Below are 27,879 nucleotides of genomic sequence, written 5' to 3'. Positions count from 1 at the left end.
GTCAAGAATGACTAGAGGAAGAGAATCATGGGAAAAAAAAAAAAAAAAAGACTATTACTGTCCAAACACACACAGTCAAAAACACACACACAAGATGATTTGCCCTTAAGGGATTTCCCCCCCCTTTTTCTTCTCCAGTGTGCTCAGATTCTTTATCCTAGAAGCAAATCACAGGGACAGCTTTTTTTTTTTTTTCCCTTCCTCCCACCATGTAGGCTGTTTACAGCACCCCATTCACACTCAAAACATGTAGAGAGAATTTTCCCCCGTCACATTTCCCTGTCAGAGCTGTCAAGCCGAATCCCGCTTTAATCTGCCAGAAGCACTTTTCTGCTGACATTTTTAATAAATACTTTCAGCTTTTAAACACATTTGTGGGAGCCATTTTTCCCCTCTTTCTTTTTTCCCCCCTTCTTCTCCTGTAGAATGGGCTCTGAAAGCCTTAATGGCAAATACATTACACTTATCAAAGGCTTTTTTCCCCCTCCTTCTTTTTGCATCCTGAAGCAGAGGTAGTGTTTTCAATTTTAAAGCTAAATTAACTGTCCAATTGAATTTGGCTGGTGTGAGCCGTTTTCTGTGACAGGTTTTAGTTATGAAGCATATTTTACATTAATAGAACTCAACATGAAAACTGCTCGCCCTGGGATTTCTGTGGCTTGCCATTGAAATGTTAAATTTAATATTTTAGACATGCTTGTGCCAGCGTTTGATTATTGTTCTTCATTTAAATCTCTCCTAACGGGAAAGGTCCTAATTAGTAAAAAATCATGTTTTAATGAAGGCGAAATGCTAATTGCTAACACAAAAAGCCTTCACATAAAATTATCCCAGCACTGCCATTGATTTCTTGGTGACTAAAAAGCCCATTTGTGTGTTTACACACGAAGGCACCATTTACTTTTGTTTTATCATAACATTTCACTCAACGTAGAGTTGAGTTTCCTGAGAGAAAGGCAGCTCTCCACCACCACTCAAAAAATGCTCATCTTTCAGAGGCAGGAAGCATAACAATAGGTGAGCCAGCTTTGCATCCACCATAATTCTATGCAGAAGCTAAAAACAAAAGCATCGGTAAAAAGCTTTTTACACAACTTTTTTCTTTAAAAAAACCTCAATCTTTCCCCTCAGGAATAACAATTCCATTTTGTTTTCCCATCTCTGATCTTTCACTTATCATATTATTTGCACCATGATTATAGTGTTTGCAAGGCAGCTCAACCACTTATGCCATAACATTCAATCATGACATAAAAAAAAGTTATTACACAGTGACCTCTGGATGCCAACATTTGTTCAGCGAGATTTATGAAAAGCCATGTCAGCAGCGGGAATTGCTGCAATGAAGCAGCGCTTGATTCTGGTACTTACATCACTGAGACGGTCCCTCGAGCTGCTCCGCTGAGAGCTTGTGGCCTCCCTGATGCTGTCTTCTTCGCTATTTCTGCCACTTCTGCTTGCAGGGACCTTCATCTAGAGGGAGCAAACGAAAAACAAATAGAGGATTTTCAGGCACTGCTGCATCAACTGTTCCTGAGGTCACCAAACGCAGTTTCTCGAATGTGTTCACACCTATAATTTCACTGCAGTGTGGAGAAGATGCTCTTGAGTTCATGAGACTTTTCCAAAGGGTGGCTTACCCACTTGTTTCTGCATCCCTTTCTGTTAGCATTCAAGGAACAGGTGAATTTAGCACTCAGGGAAGTGGGACAGGCTGAGCCAAGTAGCTCTGATCAGGTAGACAATAGGCAAATTTCCCTCACAATCTACTACTAATGCACCTCAATTCAGACCTCAACCACTTCAGTATTGAACATACTCCTAACTGTGTGGAATTATTATTAATATACACATGTCTAAGGCTCCCATCCCCATACTGAGCTACCATTACTTGTTTAGAAGTACATCGGGGTCTCAAAAGAAACAAAGCTCCCCTCACCTCCCTAATAGAGTGAAACTTCTTATTTATGTGGAATAAAATTTACTGTGTGATATATTACTGTGGAGTCTCCAGTCAGTATGCAGTAACATTATGTAATAAAATAAGTCATAGTTCTGTACTGAGACAGATCAACTCATTTCTCGAAAATCTACTATTACCTCACAAACTTCAATGTATTTTTCCTGACAATGTATGTATTTAGCCCTCTGAGGTAGGGAAATGCTTTTATCCTCATTTTACAGATCAGCAACTGAGTCAGAGAGAGGCTTATGGGCCAGATTTTTAAAGGTATTTAGACACCAAACAGGATTTTCAAAAAAGCATCTAGACACCTAAACCTCTTGGATTTCAATGTGTGTTAGGTGCCTAGATGCTTTTGAAAATCACACTAGGAGCCTAAATGCCTCTTAGGGATGTCTGGCAGAGCAGGAAATTGAACATAGGTTTCCTAAATCCTAGACTAGTTCCCTAACCACTGGGCTATCCTTCCATCCTCATCGCCTTTTCACTTGTGATCTTGATTACATTTGAACCTAGAACACTAAGTGAAAGGGATAATGTCTCAAATCACAGCAATACCAGTACTTCATTCTGCAAAGACTCTAAAAGGAAAGGGGGAGGAAGAACAGAGCTGAAATGTCATTCACTGCCACATTCCTGGGATCATCTACTAACAAATTATTCTGTTAATTTCCTTGTGAAATACTGGGTGGAAGGAAGTGTTTAATTTATTAATAGGTTCTATTCATATCAGTCTGCTTCTATTTAAATTACACTATTTAAAATGTTGGTTTGTACAAATTGGTACTTTTAATGGCCATAAAATGCCCTTGTTTCCCTGGGTGCAATTTCATTGCATAATCTGCAATTCAATGGCCAGAGACATTCGCTGGTGGTTCCAGCACATGATAGCACCTTCCGAGGGCATTGTCACTCCATGCCCATGGAGACAGCGCCCTTCAGTACAACACTCAGGTGCTTCAGTGCACACACTCAAGAGTGAAATGCTCTAGTACACCCTGTACAAAGCCCCCATTCAACGCTTGGTACTGTGGCAGTTAAAATGCCTCGGTTTGTGCAGGGCACTATTCCCAGACTGAGGCCAACTACTGAGCTAGTCTGGAGAATATAATACTGCTTAGCTTCAGAGAGGGTCCCGTGCAGGGTTGAGATTACAGCACATCTGGACACGTCCAAAGGCAGGGGAGAAGAGGAGAGAGAGAGTGTAAAAGAGTCCACCATTCCCAATGTTACTAATTCCTTAATCTCAAACTCAAATATTCACCAGAAACACATAACAAGACTAAAACCTCCGAAGTTAAAGGTCTCACCCAGCCTGTTACTGAAGAGAACACAATCTTTCTTGAGCAGTAGTATGTCCCCCTGTTCCCTCACCTGACCTGTTTCCCTTTAATAAACTTTGGAGGAAAGAAACTACACCTACACATAGGAACAAATTGAGACAATTTAACCTGACAAGGTCTTGCACTGGCAAACAAATTAGCAGCATCACTGCTGCCATTAACCTTTCCGAGTAAATATCAATTATTAAACTTGCTGTACTACCTCTGTCCCCCGTTTGCTGCTGTGAATTAAGAGGGTCATCAGCCTTTTTGACAGATCTTGTTCATTTACACCTGCTGCCTGCCAGCAGGGGAGCCCACACACCCGCAGCCTGAGTGCTGAGCCAAGCTGCTTTAATTCATCAGTAATTACCCTAATGAGCCACATGCAGGACTGAACTAGGAGGACAAGGAGTTCTGCTAAATGGATGCATCGGTTTCATGGGCACTTTCTGCAGATCTGGAGATTAGTGAACTGGTCCAAAGCTTGTTTCTTGAAGTTGCTCCTGGCTTGACTGCTTGATTTTTAATCAGTTTCTCTGGATGTTGCTGTTTCAGCTATAAAAATTCCCTCTGGCTGTATCCTTGAGTTGTCTTACTTTGCAAACTGACATCCCTTTGAATGGTCCTAGCCCTAGGAGACCATGAAATCTTTGCACAAAAGCCCCAAATGTAACAAAGCCAGAGGATGCACACTTTCACCCTGTTTTGTTGCTTCACAATGGGTCTTCGGCAGGATCTGAACCTGGACTTTCCACACTGTAGCACAGACTTGCGCCATTTGGTCACAAGAAGTAATTTAGGCTACGTCTACACAGCGCAGCGCTGTAAGATGCACTGTGTGGTCGCTCTATCACCAGGCGAGAGCGCTAACAGCAATAAAACAAAACCACCCCAAACAAGGGGTGGTAGCTTAGCGCTGTCTACACTAGCACTTTTCAATGCTAAAACTTTTGTCGCTCGGGGTGTGTGTGTGTTTTTTTACACCCCAAGCGACAAAAGTTTTAGTACTGGAAGTGTCAGCGTAGACACAGCCTTCGTTGACTGGCAGCAATAGTAAGCTGCTATGCCCTAGTGCAGTGGCTCTCAACCAGGGATCCAGGGCCCCCTGGGGGACCACAAGCAGGTTTCAGGGAGGCCACCAAGCAGGGCCAGTGTTAGACTCGCTGGGACCCAGTGCACAAAGATGAAGTCCCATTGTATGGGGCTGAAGCCCGGGGCCCTGAGCCCTTCCACCTGGGACTGAAGTCGAAGCCTGAGTAACTTAGCTTCCTGGGGGCCCCTGTGGAATGGGGCCCCAGGCAGTTGTCCTGCTTGCTACCCCCTAATGCCGTTCCTGGCTTTTATATGCAGAAAACTAGTTGTTGTAGCACAGGAGGGCTGTAGAGTTTTTTATAGCATGTGGGGGGGGGGGGGCCTCGGAAAGAAAAAGATTGAGAACTCCTGCCCTAGTGGAGCATCCAATAGTGCCAATGTTTCACACAGACACTACTGTAACATCAACCGCTTTTTGTATTTTTAAAATGTGAACAAAACCAGAGTCTAGACGTGCAGGATAATTTATGCATGGAAAACTTGAAAATTTCATTTCCACCTGAAAATACTGTGAGTAACAGTAGCCGTCACCTTCAGCCCCCATTTAAAACCTCTCCAGCACAACATCAAGGATCTACAACCTATCCTGAAGGATGATCCCTCACTCTCACAGATCTTGGGAGGCAGGCCAGTCCTCGCTTACAGACAGCCTCCCAGCCTGAAGCAAATACTCACCAGCAACCACACACCACACAACAAAAACACTAACCCAGGAACCTATCCTTTCAACAAAGCCCATTGCCAACTCTGTCCATCTATTCAAGGGACACCATCATAGGACCTAATCACATCAGCCATGCCATCAGGGGCTCGTTCACCTGCACATCTACCAATGTGATATATGCCATCATGTGCCAGCAATGCCCCTCTGCCATGTACATTGGCCAAACCGGACAGTCTCTACGCAAAAGAATAAATGGACAAAAATCAGACGTCAAGAATTATAACATTAAAAAATCAGTCGGAAAACACTTCAACCTCCCTGGTCACTCAATTACAGACCTAAAAGTCGCAATTCTTCAACAAAAAAACTTCAAAAACAGATTCCAACGAGAAACTGCAGAACCGGAATTAATTTGCAAACTGGACACCATTAAATTAGGCTTGAATAAAGACTGGGAGCGGATGGGTCATTACACAAAGTAAAAACTATTTCCCCACACTAATTTTCCCCCTACTGTTACTCACACCTTCTTGTCAACTGTTGGAAATGGGCCATCCTGATTAGCACTACAAAAGGATTTTTTTCTCCTGCTGATAATAGCCCATCTTAATTGATTAGTCTTGTTAGAGTTGGTAAGGCAACACCCATTTTTTCATGTTCTCTGTGTGTGTATATATATATCTATCTTCCCACTGAATTTTCCACTGCATGCAGCCGATGAAGTGGGTTTTAGCCCACGAAAGCTTATGGCCAAATAAATTTGTGCCACAAGTACTCCTCGTTCTTTTTGCTGATAGAGACTAATACGGCTACCACTCTGTAACCTGTCCTTACTACTGTTACAGGAAGGCCTTAGAATTATTAGAAACAAGAGAATAAAAGGAAAAAAACTATTTTTTCAGTTTATTGACGTGGTGAATTTGACAGCACTTTAGATAGCCCTTTTTTCCATTTTGCTGATGGCGCACACCTTCTCTAGGCCCTGCAATATGGTGTTTCCAGTAAAAGTAGTAACAAAGCTGAAACAGAAACTAAAGAAGCAGCAGGCAGCAGTGTACCAGGTCTAAGTCTATTTGATAGTTGATCTTGGGCCTGCCCCAAGCACCATTCTAAGCACTAGGGGAGCAGGAAAAACAAAAACTAAAAAAATTAAAAACAAACATCAAGTCAATCTTGAAAGAGCGCTCTTTTAGGACATTCTCTTTTGTTTTAAATAGTTAATTAAAAAAATTCAGGTTGACAATGTCCCTTTAGGAAAGTTAAACCAAAACAGAGCAGCAATGCAAAGAAGGGGGCAACTCACAAGGGTTGATAATTAGACTTGGCAAAATGTGATTTTTTTTATACTTTTGATGGATAACATTTATTTTTCAGATTTTTTTTTTTTTTAGATTTTTACTGATTGCAAATGTTCACAGTTATGCAAAATTATGGGTTCTAAGCAGGGCCGGCTCTGGCTTTTTTGCCGCCCCAAGCAAAAATAAAAAACAAACAAACAAAAAAAACACGGTCGCGCCCGAAGCAGCAAAAAACAAAAACAAAAAACAAAAAAACCTGCGGGGCTGCCGGAGCCAGGATGCAGGGGGACTCCCCGCACTGCAAACGTGCCCCGGCTAGCGGGGGGGAGGGGGAGGGGGAGGGAGCGGGGAGAGAGAGAGAAGGGGGGCAGCCAGGGCTTCAGCAGGGCGCTCACCACGCAGCCCCGACTGCCAAGCCGCCTGCCGGGAGGGCTCCGTGCCGCTCCGGTCGGCGGGGAGGGAAGGACGCGGGCTGCCCTGCTGGGCTTGCTACAGACCTGGCACTGGCTGGGACAGATGGAGCGTGCAGCCCGCTTCCAGCAGTTCACTCCCCTCCTCCGCGCCGTCGCCCCCTACAGGGCGTTGGGCTCGGCAAACCAACCAACCAACCAAAAAAAAAGCGGCCGTGCTGCCCTAGGATTGGGCAGAATGCCACCCCACAGAATCTGCCGCCCCAAGCACGAGCTTCCTCGGCTGGTGCCTGGAGCCGGCCCTGGTTCTAAGCATTTTTAAAATTTTTATCTATTTACATTTCACAATTGCAGAAATTATGGGGCGGGTCAGATAGTTATTTCATTACAGTAGTTGCTGAGATTCAAGAAGTTAAAAAGCTTTAAAAAATTGTCAATACCACATGTCAAAATATACAAATAAAAATTGTAAAATCAAACTCCATTACGTTCGGAAGCAGCATTTTTTGACTTTGCCAACCTGTAAATTTCCATCATTATTGATAGAATATTTTTCCATCAGTTTTGTGAGTATGGCGAAACTAAGGTTTATCAACATTTATCCATAAAAATCTTACCCTTCCAAGCATATTGATAATTTACCTCCTCCAAGGGCCAAATTCCACTCTTATCTAGGTCCCAAATCAGCAACATGTTTAAGTCCATCCATATTTAGCAAAACTCTTAAGCACACATTTAATGCTTTGCTCAATCAGGGCATGAATCCTACCGAAGGTTTGTCTGAAGGCAGAATTTGTCCCCACCACTGCTTAGAACCCAGTGTTGCTCAGAAAATGGACAAATGCTGCTTTCTCCTTGACACACAACCCATCAAAGAACATGCACATTATGGTGCAAAGCTGGCAGTTAGTGGTCCCCGACATCTCTATAGTTCAGTGCAATTCTCACCATCAACCAAAGGCCCAGCTTTCATAATATGAGTAATAACCAAACAGCCTTTTCTGCTTAGGGGCTGGTTTGGCAGGAGAAAGAGCGGGGGGAATATATGGCTAGATATGAAAGGCCACAATCAGTCGGCATGCTCCAGGTGCTCATGAACAATCCCGAACCACATTCAGAGCCAAGAATTATGAATCTCATGCCATTGGACAACACGTAGCATGATTAAATACCATAACTCATTCCAGCAATAACTTCAGCTCTCATTATATTCCACTTCTGTTTTTCTCTACTGTTCCTGCCTCCTCCTCCCCCCCCCGCCCCCGCCTGCTTCTTTTTTCTGCGGGGAAAAAATGTGCATGGACAGAATGGGGTCTTCCCTCTACAAAAGGGCTTTTTTCATGATCACTGTTCTAGCTCCCAGACCCTGCTTTTTAATCATAATAGATCAGTCCACTCTCCATTTACTTACTCTTTTCCGATGTCATAGAAAAGCACATTTTAATTTGGTGCCCCTATTTTCAAATCACAGGCATGTTGCCCCTGCTCGTTATTAATAAATACACTTTGATTTCTCAGAAGCTCCGTTTGAGTGCCACAGGGAGCCTGGGGCAAAAGGAGACAAATTCTTTTCTTAAGTTGTTCTGAAAGGTGCTGGGCTTTCCGACCCTCACCCCCATTAACCTAGCAAAGCTAGTTCGCTCCTACTGGGAGCTCCATGGCTTGCACAGCGGCAAACTCGGACTGATCTTGTGCCATCTCGATATATTTGTTCATTATCTTGCGCGCACACAGAAGCATTTGGAAATGTACTCAGGGCACAGGCCAAATTGAATCATCTGCCTTCATTTTCCACACGATCTGAAGCTACAGCTGCTACAACAGGCTGTGGGATTTTTTTTTTTTTCCCCATTCCCTAACAGTTTTTATCTCTCTTAAAGCCACAGCCGTCTGGTTTTTAACTCCTTGTCATTTTTGGTTTTGTGAGAAGTTTTGTTTTGTTTTTTTTAGAAAGGCCTCTGTAGACACAGTCTCTAATTTTACTCAGGCTTGATTTAGGGGCTGCACCATGGAAGCAGTAGAGAAAGCAATGCCCTTGGGGGAACAGCATAATTAATATTCATCTTCTATGGTGGCTCAGATGGATCTATTAATCCATTAATCCTCTTGCCTCTGTTATTGGGCAAGAACCTGGTAGAGATGGCAGCTGCCCATCCTGTGTACTGACTATGAGCACGTAGATATACTGGTAGACAGAGAAAGGGGCTGTCTTTTTGTCCTGTTCGTACAGCACTGTAGGATCCTGGTGGTCCATGTCCGGGGCTCCTTGGTGCCATGATAATACAAAAAAATAATATTGAAAACGCTCTTCCAAATCCAAACTAGAATGACAGATGGAGCTCCACATAGTGTTCCACCATGTTGTGTCCTCTGGGAAACACAAAGGTAACCTGTGGGAATAGTTTGATTTCTTAAAAGTTCTGACAAATCAACTTTGAGTTGGGTTGTGTAAAAGGACAAATCAACTATAGCCAACAAAATTCAGATGAACTCCATTTTCCTACCAATTTAGCGGCAAAACTTAAGTCGGCAGAGGCAGCTCAAAGAAAAGCAGACACTTTTCTCTTGAGATACACCCAACTTGAAAAGTTCGGAGCCAACCTTCTGGATCTGGAGTTCTGGGGGCAGACCTGTCTCTACAGTTCACATATCTATGCCATACTGCTGCTGAATGGATTAGGCGTTAATAATAGACAGCCTTATAAACTAGCCTGCCAAGAGATCCATTTCCAGTGTTTCTGGAGGGGCAGTCCAGAGACTAAGCATTCTTTGCAGTTACGTTTCATACTGCCAGAGATTATGTCTAACCTGAGGCTACCAGAGCTGGTAAGAATGGCTATTCCTTCCAAAAACTTATTGAGATTGGAAAGTCCTTATTTCAAGGCCTGTCCCTTTTCCAACACACACACTTATCAAACTCCAAAGGACAATGATATCTAAGGGCTTGTCAACATGAGCAAAAAGCCTGGAATAGCTAGAGCTGAATAGTTATTCTGCACTAGCCCCCTGTGTGGACACTCTTATTATGCACTCAGAGTGCCTTTGTGTGGTTTAGATTAATCCACTTTGAAAGTGGATTAACCTAAACCACAAACAGGTCCTTTTAGTGCAGAATAAATGTCCATTCAGGGATGTGCGCGGAATAGTTCACACCCTCACTATTTTGCACTAACTTCCCTGGGTAGACAAGCCCTTAACTATACTTTTGGGAGAAGTTCTTTCCTTGCATTCTCTTCCATTTTAATATCAATGCAGAGCTAAGCTAATGCTTCTCCTTGGTAAACTACATCAGTAATAGCAACCTTCTGCACTAGGAGACAACAAACTGGCTTAATAAATATAAATGGACAATTTAATTAAAATATATTGGAGATTAGGAAAAAAGTAGTCTGTGGATAAAACTGTGTTAAGGGATTGCACTTAAAGCTAGTTCAGTGTATTTTAAGCAGGCAACAATAAGTGGCAGTGATATATACTGTTCAGAGGTCTACTACCGATTATTAAAGAGCATGATGAAATTATTAAAGTATTTTCCAGAAGGGAAAAAAATGGTCACTGAGTTGCCTCTTGTTTTAGTGCTTGAAACAAAACAAACCATTTGGCTTCAAAAATGCACTTCTTTCAACTTGAAAAAGCCCATGTATCAAAACAAGGTGGAATCAGCTAAACACATTACTTCTGACTTGTTTCCTTGAAAATCCAGCCTTAATGCATTCTAACTGAATTTATCTATCCCAAGCATACCTCATAATGAGATCAACTGGGAAAAATATCAGGCTTGTTTGTATATTTTATACTTGCTCTAACTTGGCAGTTTGGAGATTATGTATTCCCCAGGTCCCTCCTTAAATCGTTTCACACGCTGCAATTTGATTTTCTTTGCTTGCCCTTTTCCACAATTTTTTGATACATTTTATTGAGTTCTGGCTCAGAGGGAAACATTCCCTTTGAATTAAGGGTGCAATCATTTTTTCTCTAAATAAGGACATATGGCCTAGAAAGCAACGTTATGGTACAAGGATTTTATGATTGAAGTAAGACTCCTTTTAAAAAAACGACAACAGCATCAGGTTAGATTAGCCTCGTTTTTCTAATTGGATGGCACTGCTGTGGATCCTGTGATAGGCTACTTTAGGAATAACTAATTTTTAGAATGACACGTCAATCTTTACTTACTGTGATGAGAAAATTATGTCAAAGGCGGTAAACTGTGATTTACAAGGACATTTTTACTTATCTCTACATTCATTCGAGGGAGAAGCATTGTCTAAGGTTTAGAACACAGGATTGTGACACCCCCGAAAAATAAATGTACATCTTGTACTTTAATTTACCAATCTGTAAAATGGAGAATAATATTTACCTACCACAGAGGGGAATTGTGAGGCTTAATTAATGTTTGTAAAGTAACCTGAGATCGTCTGATCCAAAGGTGCTACAGAAGTGCAAAGAATAATAAATGATGATACTGCTACTACTACTAATAATAATGAAAAAGAAACAAAACACAAAAAGTAGTACTGATGCAATGTTAAGTTCACAAGACCCCAAGCACACAAAAGTCAGGAAATTCCAAAAGTTTGTATACAACGTTAACTTAGCCACATTTGTTTATAAAAGAACAAGATGTTGCAACCTTAACAATAGTACTAGTTTTTGTACATTCAGTTTCCTTGGTTTCTTTGTTTAAAAAAAAAAAAAAAAAAAAAAAAAGATGAAACAATCAGCAGCTATTCATTTTGTGCAGACTACTGACTCTGAAGTCTTTGCCAGTGGAGCTGATAGGTTCTCTATTCTGGAGGTAATAGGTTCATGGACCTATCCCTAAAGTCAGATCACCATCCTGCTATGAGCTCCTCCTCATCCAGTTCCAGGCCTATTCCTAACCCTCTGTCAAGACCTTGACATTTTGCAATCTGCTAACACTGTGCTACTATGCTGGGCTAGCCTTAAGTATGAGCAATGGAAGCAGTGACTGGCAGCCCCAAACATTCCATGGGCCCTACACAGACTTTGCAACTCATGGGCTAGCTCTCCCTTCTAGACGTATGAGCAAAAAAAGAGGAACTCTCATCTTGATTTCCCCTTCAGGCATTGTGCTTGGAAGTGAATTGTGTTCCAATGCCCTTGGGACCTCTGATGGTATGCCTACACCGCAATTAAAAACCTGCATTGACACTGCAATTAGACACCCGGGACTGGCCCATGCCAGTTGACTCAGGTTCACAGGTCTTGGGGTAAGGGACTGTTTAATTGTGATACAGACATCTGGGCTTGGGCTGGAGCCCAGGCTCTAGGACTCTGCAAGGTGGGAGACTTCCAGAGCCTGAGCCCGAATCAGCTGGCATGGGCCAGTCCTGGGTAGCTAACTGCAATGTAGACATACTCTGAGTGGCTTCTTTGATTGATGGCTTGCAGAACGAAAGGCCATAACTGTCATTAGAGGTCAACCTTTCTACATGGAACCAATTCATTGAAGCAGGAGCAAAGATTTTCACAAGCTCCTAGCTGGAGGAAAGCCTTTATAGTGAAATAGAGCCTAGAACGCTTTTGTACAATGGGCTATGCCATCTTTATTGGGAGGCTTACTGTAAATCCAGGAGCTGATACTTATTTTGGAAGAGAGTTGATGCTTAAATGGTCACAACTGCCTGACTTTACAGCTGCCACCCGGCTAATAGCAAACTGCACTCTGTATGCCCCTATCTATGCTTGGCAGATGATATTAGACAGCTGGGAAAATCTGGATTTGACATACATCAACGATGAAGTGTATCAATGTAGATCTGCTTTGGTTACAGCTAGCTAGCGTGAGAGTGAGCCTCATGGAGGGTAAATAGCTGAGCTCTCAGTCATTCCTAACCAATGTAGCTAAACTCTATCTCCACAAAGGGGTACGCAGAAAGTATCTAAAGGTTTCTCTACTCTGTATGGAGAGTCAGATAGAACAGGTGTTCTCAACTTTTTTCTTTCTGAGGCCCCCCCCCAACATGCTATAAAAAACTCCAGGGCTCAGCTGTGCCATAACAACTAGTTTTCTGCATATAAAAGCCAGGACCGGCATCAGGGGCTAGCAAGTAGGGCAATTGCCAGGGGCCTCCAGGAAGCTAAGTTACTCAGGCTTTGACTTCAGTCCCAGGTGGAAGGGCTCAGGGCCTTGGGCTTCAGCCCCATGCGGTGGGACTTCATTTTTCTGCCCTGGGCCCCAGCGAGTCTAACACTGGCCCTGCTTGGCGGACCCCCTGAAACCTGCTCATGGCCCCGGGTCCCTGGTTGAGAACCACTGAGATAGAAGAGGTAACATGCAATTTTGTGACTCACAGAGTACATCGCAAACACAGACATGTAACAAACCAGTGGTTACTGCAAATAATAATTTGTTATAGCCTATTGTGAAGGCAAACATATAAGCAATGGTGGGAGGAAACAAAAGACTTTTTGCACTCACTAAGTGAAGAAATCTTTTAAACCTTGCCAGTAATAAAAAACTTATTGGAGCACATTTGGCTGTGTTTAGCAAGATTAAAAGAACCTGTAGCCACACAACCACCAGAACACAGTGACAAGAGAAACGGGCTACGAGGCTGACAGATAACAATATTGCAACCGGATAGACTAGAAACTTATAATGATCAGTGCTAAAAAGGCAGTTTCTGATAATTGCTGGGACTCTCAGTCAGAAGTCGGATGCTTTAACTACATCCTAATTTAGCTATTTGTCAGGAAACAAATAATGGCCAATAAATACTTCAGGAGAGAGTTCAAAGTCCTTAGCAAGTTACTAGATAAGATTCGTAGCCCTGACTTGCACACTAATCTGGTTTGGATATATGACTCTCAATCATAAAGGGCTACTCAGTCCATGTTTGATGACAAGTAGATCTGGTACACGCTGGATAAACTGTAACAAATTTGTATGGTTGCAAGGATAAACTGAATATTCTTATAAGAGAGATCCATGGCCCAATACCATCAATATTGGTGCTTCTGATCATACTGAAATTAGCACGGATTCGGCTGGAGTCAATGGAGTAAATTAGGTTGAGTTTACACAATGCTTTTAAGCATTATGTAGGAGGCGATCAGAAGAGATTTAACATTGTTGTCATATACACATATAGATACCATCTATTAAAGGATAATATCAACAGCTGTTCTGTTCAAAGCAACAATAAATTTGATATACATATTAAATTGTCCAAAGCTGCAAGAGATGTCTCATAATATGCTAGGAAATTCAACCAAAAAAAAATATCCTTCAGTTTACTGGTGCATTTCTCTCCTACAAAACTCATTCATCAAAAATGAGGAGTTCTGAGTGAAAGGTGAAAGAACTGAAATTATGGAAATTAACTTTAGAAAAGGAAGACACTGAAACCTGGACCTGGACGTTAATAATGAGGCAGAAAACAAGAGTGTCCAATAGATATTTCTGTTCTATATTTGGAAACAAGCCAGATGATGTACTTGTATCATAAGTCCTTTCTAGTCCATTAGTAACTGAGGAGGAGGTTACCAACATCTACTAGGAATAAACATTTTTAAATCAGCAGGCCTAGATAACTTGCACTCTAGAGTCCTAAAAGAGTTGTCTGAGGAGATCTCTGCCCAATGATGTTGTTCCCCTCCCCAACATCCACCCCCAATAAATCGTGGAATAAAAGGAAAATTCCATAACACTGGAAAAGCGCTAATGTGCCAATATTCAAAAAGGACAAGTAGGCTGACCAGGGTACCTATAGGCCGGTTAGCCTAACATCAGTCCCGAGGGAGGGGGAATGGAGAAGGGGAGAGGAGGAAAAGCAATAAATACATACATACATACATACATACAAGAGTTGATACAGGATTCAAATGATAAAGAATTAAAGGATAGGAATATAATTAATGACAGTCAACATGATTTTATGGAAAATAGGTCTTGTCAAACAACCGTGATTTCATTCTTTGTTGAGATAACAAATTTGGATCATAAAGGTAACTGCACAGGTGTATACATTTAGACTTTTGTAATGCAGCTGACTTAGTACCACACAACATTGTAATTAAAAAATTAGCACTATACAATATCAACAGAGTATATGTTAAATGGGGTAAGAACTCGCCAACTGACGGATCTCAAAAAGTAGCTGTCAATGGGGAAATCATCAGCAAATGGGAACTTTTCTAGTGGGGTTCCCTGGGAATCCGTACTGGGCTAAATACCTTTCAATGTTTTCGTTAATAGTCTGGAAGTAAATATCAAATCACGGATGGTAAAACTTGCAAATGACAAAGATTGGTGGACTAGTAAAGAATGAGATCTGGATCATTTGGTAACTTGGGCCCATTCAAATCAAATGTATTTTAATATAGCCAAATACGAAGTTGTATATCTAATCTAGGAATAAGGAATGCAGGCCATACCCGCCGAATGGCGGGGAGTCTATCCTGGAAAATAGTCACAGAATGTAGGGTTCATAGATGACCAATTCAACATCTGCTTTGCGATGTTGTAGCAAAAAGAGCTAATGGGATCTTTGAATGTATGACAAAGGAGTAGCCAGTAGGATTAGCTCAGTTGTTTGAGCATTGGCCTGCTAAACTCAGGGTTGTGAGTTCAATCCTTGAGGGGGCCACTTAGGGATCTGGGGCAAAATCAGTACTTGGTCCTGCTAGTGAAGGCAGGGGGCTGGACTTGATGACCTTTCGGGGTCCCTTCCAGCTCTATGAGAGAAGTATATCTCCATATTAGGGTGGTGATTTCAAGTCTGTGCATGGCCCTGGTGGGACCAACACTGGAATAGTGCATCCAGTTCTGGTATCCAGATTTTAAAAGGGATCCTGAACAAAATGGAGAGATTGTAGAAAAGGGCCACAAATGATTTGGGGGTTGGAGAAAATGCCTTTCTACTGAGAGGCTTAAAAGCTCAATATGTTTAGCTTGTCCTAAAGATTGAGAGGTGACTTGATTACAGTGTATAAGTACCTTCCTGGGGAGAATATACTGAGTACTTCAGGGCTCTTTAATCTAGTGCAAAAAGGTATAACAAGAATCAGTGGCTGGAAGCCAAAGACAGACAAATTCAAATTGGAAGTGAGGCACGATATTTCAGCAGTGAAACTAGACTGATTAACCATTGCAACAAACTTCTAAGGGGAGTGGTGCATTCTCCATATCTTGGTGTCTTCAGATCAAGACTAGATGCCTTTCTGGAAGATATGACTAGGGCTTATAGGTGCTACAGTAAAACAAATCATAAAAAAAAATAATAGGCTTTAGTCAAACAAGTTATTAGGCTCAATACAGGGATGTCTGGATGAAATTTAATGGCCTGTAATATACAGGTCAGACTAGATGATCTAATAGTCCCTGATGGGCTTAAATTTATGAATCTGACACTGGATCTGAAGGAAAGATCATAAGCCAGGAAGGACATCTATAATTTGAGCTTTGTGTAAGAAGTTATTGACCCAGATGTTGGAGACATTACCTAGGAAAGTGACAACAAGCCTGACCCAAGAACATACAGGATCATAGACTTATAGGCACTGACCTAGAAAACACTCACATGCATGGAGTTACTCATGTGTGAGAGTAATTCCATGGATACCTCACAGCTTTGAAAAGACAGGCATAATAAGCATTTGCAGAATTGGTGCCAGAGATGTTAGATATGGAAAATGGATCATCCACCTCATCTCCCCGCCAGGAAGAAAGGCACTGTTCCTTACAGGGCAATTTCTTAGCACTTTGTCCAATCTCAATTTAAAGCCCCAAGCAATTGGGCTTCTATCACTTCTTCAGGAAATTATTTCACAGCCTAAAATAAATGACACTGTCAAGAGTTTTTCCTTATATTATACCTATATTCATTTATTCAAGCTATGTCTTCCTATGTATCATACTAAATAATCTCTCTTTACTTGATATTTACAACCTTAGAATATTTTTGTAGACTTATGGTCTCCTGCCCACACCCTACAGGCCAGATATCACTTAGCCAGGATATACATATAAACAGTAACTCTATCTTCCCTCCTAAATCAATCCCTTCAGATCACTTGATGATTTTTATTGCTGTTATCTGAGCTCCCTTCAACATGTGGATTTGGTGTGCACAAACGAATGCAATATTCAGGTACACTTACGTGAGAGAGAGTCCATGCTCCATGTTGTGCTGCTTTGTTATGCAGCCCAAAAGAGCACTGGCCTTTTTTTCAACAGTCAACACACATCACTGCATTGAGGATTCTCGCTCTCTTTGAGTGTGTGTGTTTTGGATTCATTTTCTCTACAAGTAATCCTAGAGGGTTAATAGTTTCTGCCATGTTCGCACTTGGTGATACGGTCAAAGGGGAAGACAAACTTGGCTAATGGTGTCACAATCTATGATGTACGAGACTAGCAAGGTGCCAGGCACGGCCACAAGCACAACAGTAAAACTTTCCCATTTGCAATAGCAAGAAATGGCAACTATAGACAGATTTAGGAGACTAATTTTGACTGTAGTCCTTGAACCCTCCAGCCACTTCTGGGATGGAGCACAGTAATAATACAGGAGTCCCATCAGAAAGAGAGTCAACATTTGCTAATAGTTATCAAAATCTGATACACTGCATAATTCCCCTATACTTAGAACCGGAATAAACAGTGGTGTTTCAGACACCATGGTGTGGTCAATGTTAATTATTTAATGATGGCCTATGAACATGACAGGTTCTTTTTAATCGCTCACAGCAGCAAGAAGAGTCACATTCACTTCTCTGTGCATTTCACTCAAGCATCCTCAGGTGCCTCAAGTGAAAAAGACATGTGCTTCATAGTATGTCCAGTTTTTATTACATGTGTTATGCGTGTGGACAGTCATATATTGTTCATATTAATTCATGAGTCACTACCACCCCACATAAGTCTTACATATAAAACACATGCTATTGATATAGCGCCCTCGTGCAAGGTACCTATGAGGCTCATGCAGCCAGTAATTTAAAATGAACACGTTAACATCTCAATTTAAAAGACTTAAGAAAGAATATCACCATCCAGGTACCAATGACCCCACCAAAGGTACAGCCTGTCAGCAGGTGGAGTTTCCATCTGGCTCTGAATGCATCCGACACACATTGGGCTCAATTTTTCACTGAGCAAAGAGCTCAAAAGCAGCAGAGCGCGGGGGCTGGCAGGAACCAAATCACACCTCCAGATGCTTTGCTGCCCAGCCCTGGAATAAGTTTAAGCAGTTTACACTTAAGCAGCTGGTGGAGGACCTTCCACCAGCAGGGAATCAGATGTTACGTTACACTCCACCATGCTCCCTTCCCTCCCCAGCCCTGCCTCCTTCCCTTTCCCTGAAATAACCTCTAAGTAATCTCCCCTTCCCTCCCCAACCCTAAAGCACCCCTTACATCCAGCAGCACAGCTCCAACATAGGAGCTGGCAGCAGATGACAGAACTGACATAGAAGGCAACAGAGCCACAATTTCATCAACTGGCGAAGGCTCGCCCTACACAGAGCCAATTCCCCTTCACGGGGAATCTTTGGCCACTGAAAGCTGCAGTGCAATGTGAATGTAACAGGGTGGAGCATCAAGCCACCTGTATTTTTATTTTAAATTTACCCATCCCGCTCCTCCAACTCACTCCAGGATTTGCTTTTATCAGTAACTCAAACACCGCCAAAGCCAAATACCTCAACCTAAACTCTTTCCCTAAGCTTGGTTGGTCCTAGACTTTTTCAACAGAGATCTTTCTTTCCTTTCCCAGTTTCCTATACCCTGATGTCCAGAACGCGGTTAATGCACCACTCCTGCCCAGTACTGGGATTACAATGGCGCCGATGGTGCTGTGACACTGGGCCCACACTCAGAAGGGGCCCAAACTGTGGCCTCGCCCCCGCTCCACTCTGAGGCCCTACTCCTGCTCGGCCTTTCCTCTGGAGGCCCCGCCTGCCGCTCACTCCTCTCTGCTCCCCCTCCCTCCTGTGCAAGCAAGGCCTTCGAGGGAAGATGACAAAGGGGGGCAGGACCTCAGGGTGGAGCATGGGTGGAGGGGGGCAGGGACACAGTCCTGGCCCTATGGCTCACAAAAGGTTAATCCATTCCTGCACCTGTCACAATGCGTGCCAACAGGCATCAGTCGGCATTTCCCTGCTAAGTTCCACCACCTGCTCACAGGGGTCAATAGATGGGCCCTGACAACGAAGTGAAACAAACGGATTCAAAATCATTTCCTAGAATCTGCATTTGAACTCAGGTGCTCAGAAGCATTTCTGAAGCACGGAGAACATCTTTGCTCTCTGCTTGTTGACTCAAAATTGTGATCTCCCATTATGATCAGTCAAAACATTACAGAGTGTTGCCGTGGAAACTTCCTGAAAGGTTATAGGTCCCACTCTACTATTAAAGATGCAGTGATCAGGAAAAAATGTGTTAGAACTATCATAATAAGCAAAGTTAGCTCCACAAGGAAACATACAAACAATTTCCCTAGAATACCTGAGGGACATCCTGTTTACTCTTAGGCATCCTGAAAAAAAATAAAAAAAATCACAAGACTAATTAAAGCCAAAGCAGTTCAGGTGAAGCCCCTTGATAATTTTCTGCCCTGAATAACTAAAAAGGATGACAATTATTTCAGTTAATCATCACTGTGTTTTGCTTTGAGATTAACATTCATAGCTAAGGAATAGGAAACACATTTTCAGAAGACAGTGCTGTGATTAGGACAAGCACAGAGCTCTGTGGAATAGTTGTTTGTCACTTAATATATACAAGGGATACGCTGAATTACCCAAAGACACAGTGAAGTAAACAAAGCAGAAAAAGCTTGATGGAGGTGAACTACAATTCCACGCTTTAAGGGGAAGGGTTTTCTTTTATCTATATAATACAGGGGTTCTCAAACTGGGGGTCACGAGCCATCAACCTCCACCCCACACCCAGCTTTGCATCCAGCATTTATAATGGTTTTAAATATATAAAAAAGTGTTTTTAATTTATAAGGGGGGGGGGTCGCACTCAAGGCTTGCTATGTGAAAGGGGTCACCAGTAAAAAAGTTTGAGAGCCACTGATAGGATATATATATTGTGCCACCTCCCAATGGGGGAATCAGACAACCATATCTACATACAGTGCTTTGCAGATTTGCATCCTTATTTGCCACAGAAGAGCAGTTCTGCACCGGTTTGCATTACAGCTGCATTGTAAAGGAAAGTTTTAAAAATTTAATAGAACAGAAATGGTCCCAAACTAACACCCCCAGCTCAAAATCAGAACTAGGATCTGGATTTTGTGGTACGTTCTCTGTATTGTTATAATGGCCAAACCAAAATATTGATTCTGAACACCCCCTCCAGACTTGTGTGTGTTCAAAACTTTGTGGTTCAAGCTTAGCTAGCAAAATTTATCTCCCTCGCCTCACAAAGGCCCATGATCTAACCACAGTCACGGGTCTCCTTTTGACAGAGGGAGTTGCTTCTCCACTCCAATGGCCATGACAGCCAGTAGGTGCCACTGGGATCCAGTAATCTCTCTGTAGAGAGGAGGTCCTAACCTCTCCCGAAGTGTACGGTGCACCCTAAGGTGCAAGTTGCTATGAATCACCCAGAATGTTTTTAAATTTTATAAGAATGTCACAGTGGAAGGATTGTTGAGTCCTCCAACACTCACTTGACCACAGAAAGCAAGAGGAAGTAGGCCATGCAACCACACCTCAAATAGGAAAATTAGTGGCAGAGAAACACGGTGTGGACGTGGCAGCAGAAGGTGCTGCTTCATTTCTGAAGACAGACGACAGGAAAGAGGGTGAGCTGTGCGCAGGGAAGGACCGTGGGGCTTTAAACATTCCAATAGCTCAACCATGCGTTGAATAAGAACCCAAACTTTGCTACTGCTTCAGACAAACTTACAGACCATTTCAGAGTATACAGGCACAGGTTATTTTGTGTGTAAGGACTTGTCAACATGAAAAAGTTGCACAGGTTTAACTAGAGGTGTGACTGTAAAGAGATTTAGTTAAATTGACGCAAACACTTATGTGGACACTCTAAAGCCTGGTCTATACTAGGGATGGGATCGATCTAAGTTACAGAACTTCAGCTACGTGAATAACGTAGCTGAAGTTGACGTAGTTAAATCTACTTACCACAGTGTCTTCACTGTGGTAAGTAGATTTAACTACGTCAACTTCAGCTATGTTATTCACTGTGGTAGGTCGACTGCTGACACTCCCCTGTCGACTCCGTCTACACTTCTCGTTCCAGTGGAGTACCGGAGTCAATGGGAGAGCGGCTCTGTGGTCGATTTATGGCGTCTTCAATAGACTCCATAAATCGACCCTTGCTGAATCGATCGCTCTGGAGGTAAGTGTAAACATGCCCTTAGTTTGTTTTAAAGCAAGTTTATTTCAATTCAGTTTTAACTGATCAGTTTAAGCTACACCAAAATCAGTTTAAACTAAACCACTCAATCCAAAATGAGTGTCTATAAAAGGAGTTGCACCAGTTTTTACTAAATGAATTTATAGAACTATTAAGTTGAATTGGTGCAACTTTAACATGTAGACAAGGCTTTAGATATAGCAAAACCACACGTTCCTTGTTATGTATTTATTGCTGTTTCTAATTTTTCTCTCCCCCCATCCCCCGGGTATCTGTTTTAAAAAATTGCTTGTTGGATGAGTGTAGAAAACTACAAATAGGGTCACTTTTACTGACTAATGTATTAAACAATAACTGCTTTGTGCGTTTAAGCACCTTCCCTCAGAGGATCTCCAAATGCTTTTGTTAACATCAATTAAGCTTCACAATAACTCTATGGAAGTATAGCAGATAAGTACGATTATCCCAGTTTCTCAGATGAGGTCCAAGGTCTTGCAGGCAAGCTATGGCAGAGCTGGGATTAGGACCCGGATCTGCTGGAGAAGAGAATTATACCTAAAAGCATCTGTTATGTTGCAGCTCTTAACAGTAACCATCCTGGGTCTTAACCAATCATTCCTCCTTGCTGACATGCAGTAAAATGTTTCTTAGAAGGTCTTTTGTTTATTTGTTTTACAATATGTTGTTAACTGAGTGCAATGTACGGAGGAAGGAAAAAGCAATGCTTTTTAAGAGACTGACATTTCAAAGACACCACCTGTAAACCTGGTGACACCAGCTGAAAATGCTTAAATATTTAAATTGATGGAGGAATCCATAGTTGGTTTGAAAAGTGAGACAAGATAGTACGACTTTTTTCTTTATGTGCACTCATTACACATGCACTCATTACACAATTTAAAAATAACACACCACTTTTTCGTGGGAGAAATGGGGGAATAAGAAAAATATCTGATGTCCAAGTTGATAATCATGGCTACCTTCACATGCAGTACTGGGGCCAGGAGTGCTTCAAAATGGACTTTCAGAACAGTTATAAGAAAACTGCATGAACTAAAAGCCTGATCCAAAGTCCCTCAAAGTTAATGGAAAGACTAGCTGGGTGAGATAATATATTTTATTGGACCAACTTCTGTTCATGAGAAAAACAAGCTTTTGAGCTCTTGTTCAGGTCCAATAAAAGATATTACGTCACTAATATCCTGGGACCAACATGGCTACAACAACACTGCATACAATGGAAAGACTGCCAATGACTTTAGAGGGCTTTGGATCAGTACACAGAGGGTCAGAAAGAAAAACAGGAACAACCCACAAGAACAATAATTAAATTAACCAAGTCAGATACCTTAACAGAACTAGCTACAGAATAGCAGCAGGAAAAGAATTTATGAGATCTGTAACTATTGCCCATGGATAAACAGACAGAGGAAATGCAAGAAAGAAAGAATGAAAGAAAGAGAAAAACTCCCCACCCTCAAAAAATTATGATGCAGGATTTCAACTCTGTTATTGGAGATTTAGTCTTACATGGACATCTTTGCAGAATGCCAATGATGTAATCTTGGACGTCTGTAAATCTATTCCACAGAAAATATCTATCTAATACTACCTGCGCATACTGTAAACACCCCTTTCTGCTAAAATGTTCTAGATTAAAAGAAACAATCTGACTCCATGAACCAACAGTGCTGTCTGCGCAAAACAAAGCAATTAACCTCTGAGTTTACAAGGAAATGTGTTAGCACAACAGATGTATGTGCATGTATTTCGACCCTTTGGTAAAAGGCATGGTTTTAGGGCCAGATGTTTTTGTTCATGCCTAAAAAGAATCCAGCTGCATCAAGCTGTGAAAATGTCTTCTGATCTGTCAAAACTAGAAGAGAAAAGAACAGAACCTAAGTTTGAAAAAGAAGCCTGTTTTCCACTGGGATTTTACCACCATCTGCATTTTAAAAGCTTCAGTATTACTTGTAGTCCTCTGCAAAAGTTTGCAACTCAATAGGTCGAGCACATTAAAACAACATGCAAATAAGGTTTAAAGGCGTTCAGAAAACAAGTAGTAAAAGGCTGGTTTTTGCACCTTGTTCTTTAAAAAAAATCACTTACAATTTATTTTTAAAACCCATTACTGCACACTTTTTCTTGTAATATCCTGCCATAGTGATGCTTAGTACTACTATATGAAAGGAACACGATTACATATCTGGCTGGCAGGGTCTACTTTAAAAACATTGGACCCGATTAGTCTGTCACTCTGACTGGATTTTAAACCAGTATAACTCCACTGACTTCAAAAGAAATTAGTGCAGAATTACACTGAGATGAGACCAAAATCAAGCACATTTTTTCCCCACAAACAATCCATGAAAAAGGAACCACAATAATAACTAACTAGCAGCAAAACCTGGAAATGTCTGGCAAGACAGTCGTTTACAAACGTGGCCATCTCTGACGAGGGCTGGCTCACATCAGCAGGGCAATGAATTGCTCTGCATATTACCAGCGGATCCCTAAGCAATGTTTCAAACTGGGGTGAGGAAAACGCATGAACGTCACTGGCACTAACTGTGGCATCCTTCCTGGCAGGCAGTCCCTGCAGATCGGTCAAGCAATGAACAGGCACTGATTGAATGACCCTCTTGTTTCCGAACGGTGGTTCCCTCCAGGATCGGGCTGGGGGCATAGGAGTAAGGTGAAAATATTCTTTTGAGGGGGGAGGGCTGAGCAATCAGGCTCCCAGCTCTGCAGGAAAGGACTCTTTAGGGGCACAGGGTGGGCCCATCCTCAGCCCGAGCATGTGCAGGAGGGGTGCGCTCTCTGGACCTGCTCTCCAGTGTGTATGTGGGGGCTGCTGTGCAGCCTCCATCTTGGGCTGGTGCAGAGGGGTGGACCCCAGGGCACAAGGGGGTTTAAGAGCAACCCCGCCCCGCAATCACCTGTGGCAACAGTGGCTCCAATCCCGCATGGCTGCCCACTCCGGCCCACTGGCTCTCTCTACTTGGAGAAGCATGCCACAGTGTGACGTACAGGCGGGCCCTTCCCTCCTCCTCCCTCTCCCCCCTTGGCCCTAGTACCACGAGATGCAGAGCTTATTCTGAGCCGCAATCATGGGGGGCAGATGTTGAGCTGGTAGACAGATTTTTGGTGCATGAGGGGAGTGGACTGAGCCCCTCTAGCCCTAGCCACCTACAGCTTGAGTGTTTTGGAAGAGGGAGTAGGGATGTTTGCACCACTACCGTCCATGCTGTACCCATTCAGTGCCTAGAGGTTTATACTGTTTCTTTTTATAAGCACTAAGCCCGAGATTTTCAAAAAGGAGCCTACGAGAGGAGTTAGGTTCCTAATGCCTAAGGGAGTTGGGGACATAGGCCCAGATCCTCAAAAGGTATTTAGGCATCCACCTCCAATTGACAACACTGAGGATCTGGGCCCTAATTCTTCCAGTCACCTTTAAAAATCTCAAATCTTACTAAGAAATCCACCTAATTGAAACAATCAAAATATATTTTACCTAGAGGAAAGAACTTTGTATCTAACCTGGGAACATCTAAAATTGGATGAATGTACAGTTTTAAATCTTGATCTTTGATTAGAGTCCCCTTTCCATGTTTATATGTTAGCATTCAAACATCTGCGCTCCCTTCCAGGTGCACTGTGCAGATTTTCCACTGACAGGGTTATCTGTTTCGTGGGGAATTATGCCAGGAGGGCTACAATGAAAATCACTGTAGAATTGTTTTGAAAAAAGGATGCCTCACATGGACAATTTCGATTTCAGATAAGCTGACAGAAGATTTGCAGGTTCTAATTATTAATCAGCACCCCATAGCACTGCACCAGTACTACATTTAGTTTGTCACAAGCTGTAAAATCTGGATTTGAGAATTTACTTTGGGGGAGGAGGTGGAAGGGACCTTAACAGCTGATCTAACTAGTCTGGATGCATTTACAAATGGGGCGATGCTACTTTCTTTTCTCGGAGATGGAAAGGGGAAAAAGATGCCAGAGAAAATGACTGCCCTTTCACATTCCATCCACTAATGCAAAAGGTACCTAACTCCTCCCATGACGACAATTGCTATTACACAGGTTTCTCCAGCAAAGGAAGAATGTAATTATAATAACCACTTTGCACAATGCAACAACTGCTAATCATACATAATCACACAGTGAGTGCCTCGATTCACATCAGGCTAGTTTTAAGCATCATTTTGCTTGACCTATCAAGTTAATATGTTCCTGCGAAAATCTGCAGGGCTAAACTTGCAAATCAGTGCCTGGGAAAATCAATGGGTGAAATCCTTGTAAATGATTTGAAAATGTAATCCAAAGCTTTTAACAAACAGGTATGTTTACTCTGTAAAACAGATAACTCTGTAGATGCACAAACAATATTTTACCTTATATTTTGAAAAAGAACAACTTTCCATGGCAATAGAATCCGCTACTGCCAAATTGACCAATAAATTCCCAGGGCACAACCAGCAGTAGTAAAGTTCTGCGACTACTCTAAGTTGTGGCTTGGCAGTGCTTTCCTGTAATGCATCCCCATAGCTCAGGCCCTTAAAATGCAGTTCTCCTGTAACAAAGCAATCCAGACGGCTTCTGTTTTTCAGTATTCAGAATGGATAACTGAGAAGAGAGAACCCTCCAGGCCCGGTTGGCTTTGTCACATTTGGTGCACTAGTGGATGCCTGAACAGCTGTTTATGCACTCAACTTTGAAGCCCTCAAGTGCGGAAGGTTCAACATTTGATTGTTTTAGCGCAGTCAGCTGCAGGCAGATTCTTTGCCATATCCTCCTGAGTGTGTGTGGGGGAGTGAGAGCGTGTACAGGTGCACATGCACACACAAACATGCATGTTCAGAGGGGCCAGAAAAATACACTGTAGTGTGACAGGCCCAGGACCCAGGTATGCATGGCAGCTACTGCTGAGGACATGCATTAAAATCCTCTTTCCTTCCCTATGCTGTTTACATCTTTATTACAAAGAATTGTCAGGAGAGATGATTTGGGAGAGGCAGGCAGTCTCACAGTCTTTGCCTGAAAGTGTTAAATTTCTGCCGTAAGTATTTTTTCAGTGTGGCCAACAAAATAAAAATAAAGGGATATATTGTTCCTCCTGTTGCATTACACTAAAACAGCCGCTTCCTCTCGCTGGAGATTCATCAAGAACTTCCTCCAGTGCTGCCCTGCTTTTCTTTCAGACCTAGTCAGAAGGCAAATTATCAGCAGCCTGATGAGGAAGTGCTAAATTTTTCATTACCATCTTTCTCCTGAGATTTGGAGTTTAATAATTTGTACTGTATAAAATTTCACATATGGGAAAACATTGCATCACACAGCCTCTCCAGATGCTTTTTCTGCTGCTAATCATGTGAACCCCATGGCTAAAGGAGAGGATTTAGGGCATAATTAAAGCTTTATACTTTAAAAGTACTACGTGCAAAGCACAATTTTATTTTTAAGAAAAACATGCCACATTTGTAAGTTCCAATTTCACTGAAAATCAGTTTTCAAACAAGCTCTGTGACCAGGTCTCTCTGTTCCTGATACACCATGAAACTACATATTTGGAACCACATAGGAAGTTTATGGTGCTATGAAAGCACTATACTTCTGATTAGCCTCTATGAACGTTCTTTAGTTTCTTGCAATGACTCCAAGAGTGTTGTTGTTTAGGCAATGGACATTTACAAGAGACCCTTGACATCATCCTCTCTGGCATTCATCATGTATTTTTGGCAGAGAAATTACTCAGATTGGTCACATGAGCTTGGAAGTTCTTAATATTTTAGCTACAGCCTTAAATATAGCCAAGTGGTCTAGTTTTGTTGGTGCTACACTAAGGCCTCCTATTCACTCCCCTCCCTGTGAGGAAATTCGAAGCTCTTGCAGTTGAGAGTTAGAATGGAGAGCAGTTCTTGTAACCTTCCCACCACGCAAAGTTTTTTTCTAAAAAAAAAATTCTGGATGGAGAGCAGTCCTATGATGAAGGCCAGCACAAGTCTTATACATCTTCTAGTCCCATTTAAGCCTTTTCTGAAGATTTAGTGGTGGGCAGGTTTTGTGCTGTTCCCTTGTATAGAGAATAACTCCATCTTGTAATCTACTTACTGTACTTCCTTATTCTAACTTGCTAAGTGTCATGCCATTTTTTATCCCCATACATTTTCCTCTGGATCTTTTAGGATCCAACTGTCCTCTTACTTTCTCTCCACTGCTTTACTGGTCTCAGAGCTGCAATGCTTACTGCTCTACCTTATTATTCTTTATATAATTAAATAAAAGTATATAGTGCTTCAAGGAAGTCCAAAAAAGACTCTGCCCCTCTCCTAAAAAGTTTGCAATCTATCCCAAACCTAAAAGAAGATGGGGGAATAGTTTAGGTGCAGGAAAGTGTGGATTTATCACTGCAGGAAAGATTAATATCGGAAGCTATCATGGAAGAAATTAATTTGGAAGGGGGTTGATGGAAAAGAAGTTGGACACTTGTCCAAGCCTAGAAGGCAACATGAAAGAAACAAAAAGCAAAGAGTGCAAATAGGAGATGAAGGGATCAGTGATAAGAAACAATCAGGAGTGAGGAGGACAGTGGGAAAAATGAAAGTGGAGATTTAGGCAGGTGAGAGATTATGCAGAGCATAAAAGGTGGGAAAGCTTGACTTTGATGGAGGAAGAGCCATCAAAAAGGATCCAAGAGAGGGTGGAGGTGGTCAGAGTGATAGGAGAAAGAGTACTTTACTTGGACTGAAGAAGTCGT

At 42.1% G+C, this 27,879-nt stretch overlaps 1 protein-coding gene across 16 annotated transcripts in view; it reads right to left on the bottom strand.

The window, feature by feature from the left end:
• Window positions 1-27,879, bottom strand: part of FBRSL1 (fibrosin like 1) — a 720,596-nt gene that overhangs the window by 378,037 nt on the left and 314,680 nt on the right. For all 16 annotated transcript variants that reach the window (XM_034791650.1, XM_034791643.1, XM_034791653.1 and 13 more), the window contains one exon: window positions 1,372-1,473. In XM_034791650.1, the coding sequence (XP_034647541.1) occupies window positions 1,372-1,473 (102 nt within the window). The remainder of the gene's footprint in view (window positions 1-1,371; window positions 1,474-27,879) is intronic.

The sequence above is a fragment of the Trachemys scripta genome, chromosome 15 (assembly GCF_013100865.1).
Source record: "Trachemys scripta elegans isolate TJP31775 chromosome 15, CAS_Tse_1.0, whole genome shotgun sequence".
NCBI lineage: Eukaryota > Metazoa > Chordata > Testudines > Emydidae > Trachemys > Trachemys scripta.
The sequence above is the reverse complement of the archived record's forward strand: the minus strand, read 5'-3'. Positions and strand labels throughout refer to the sequence as shown.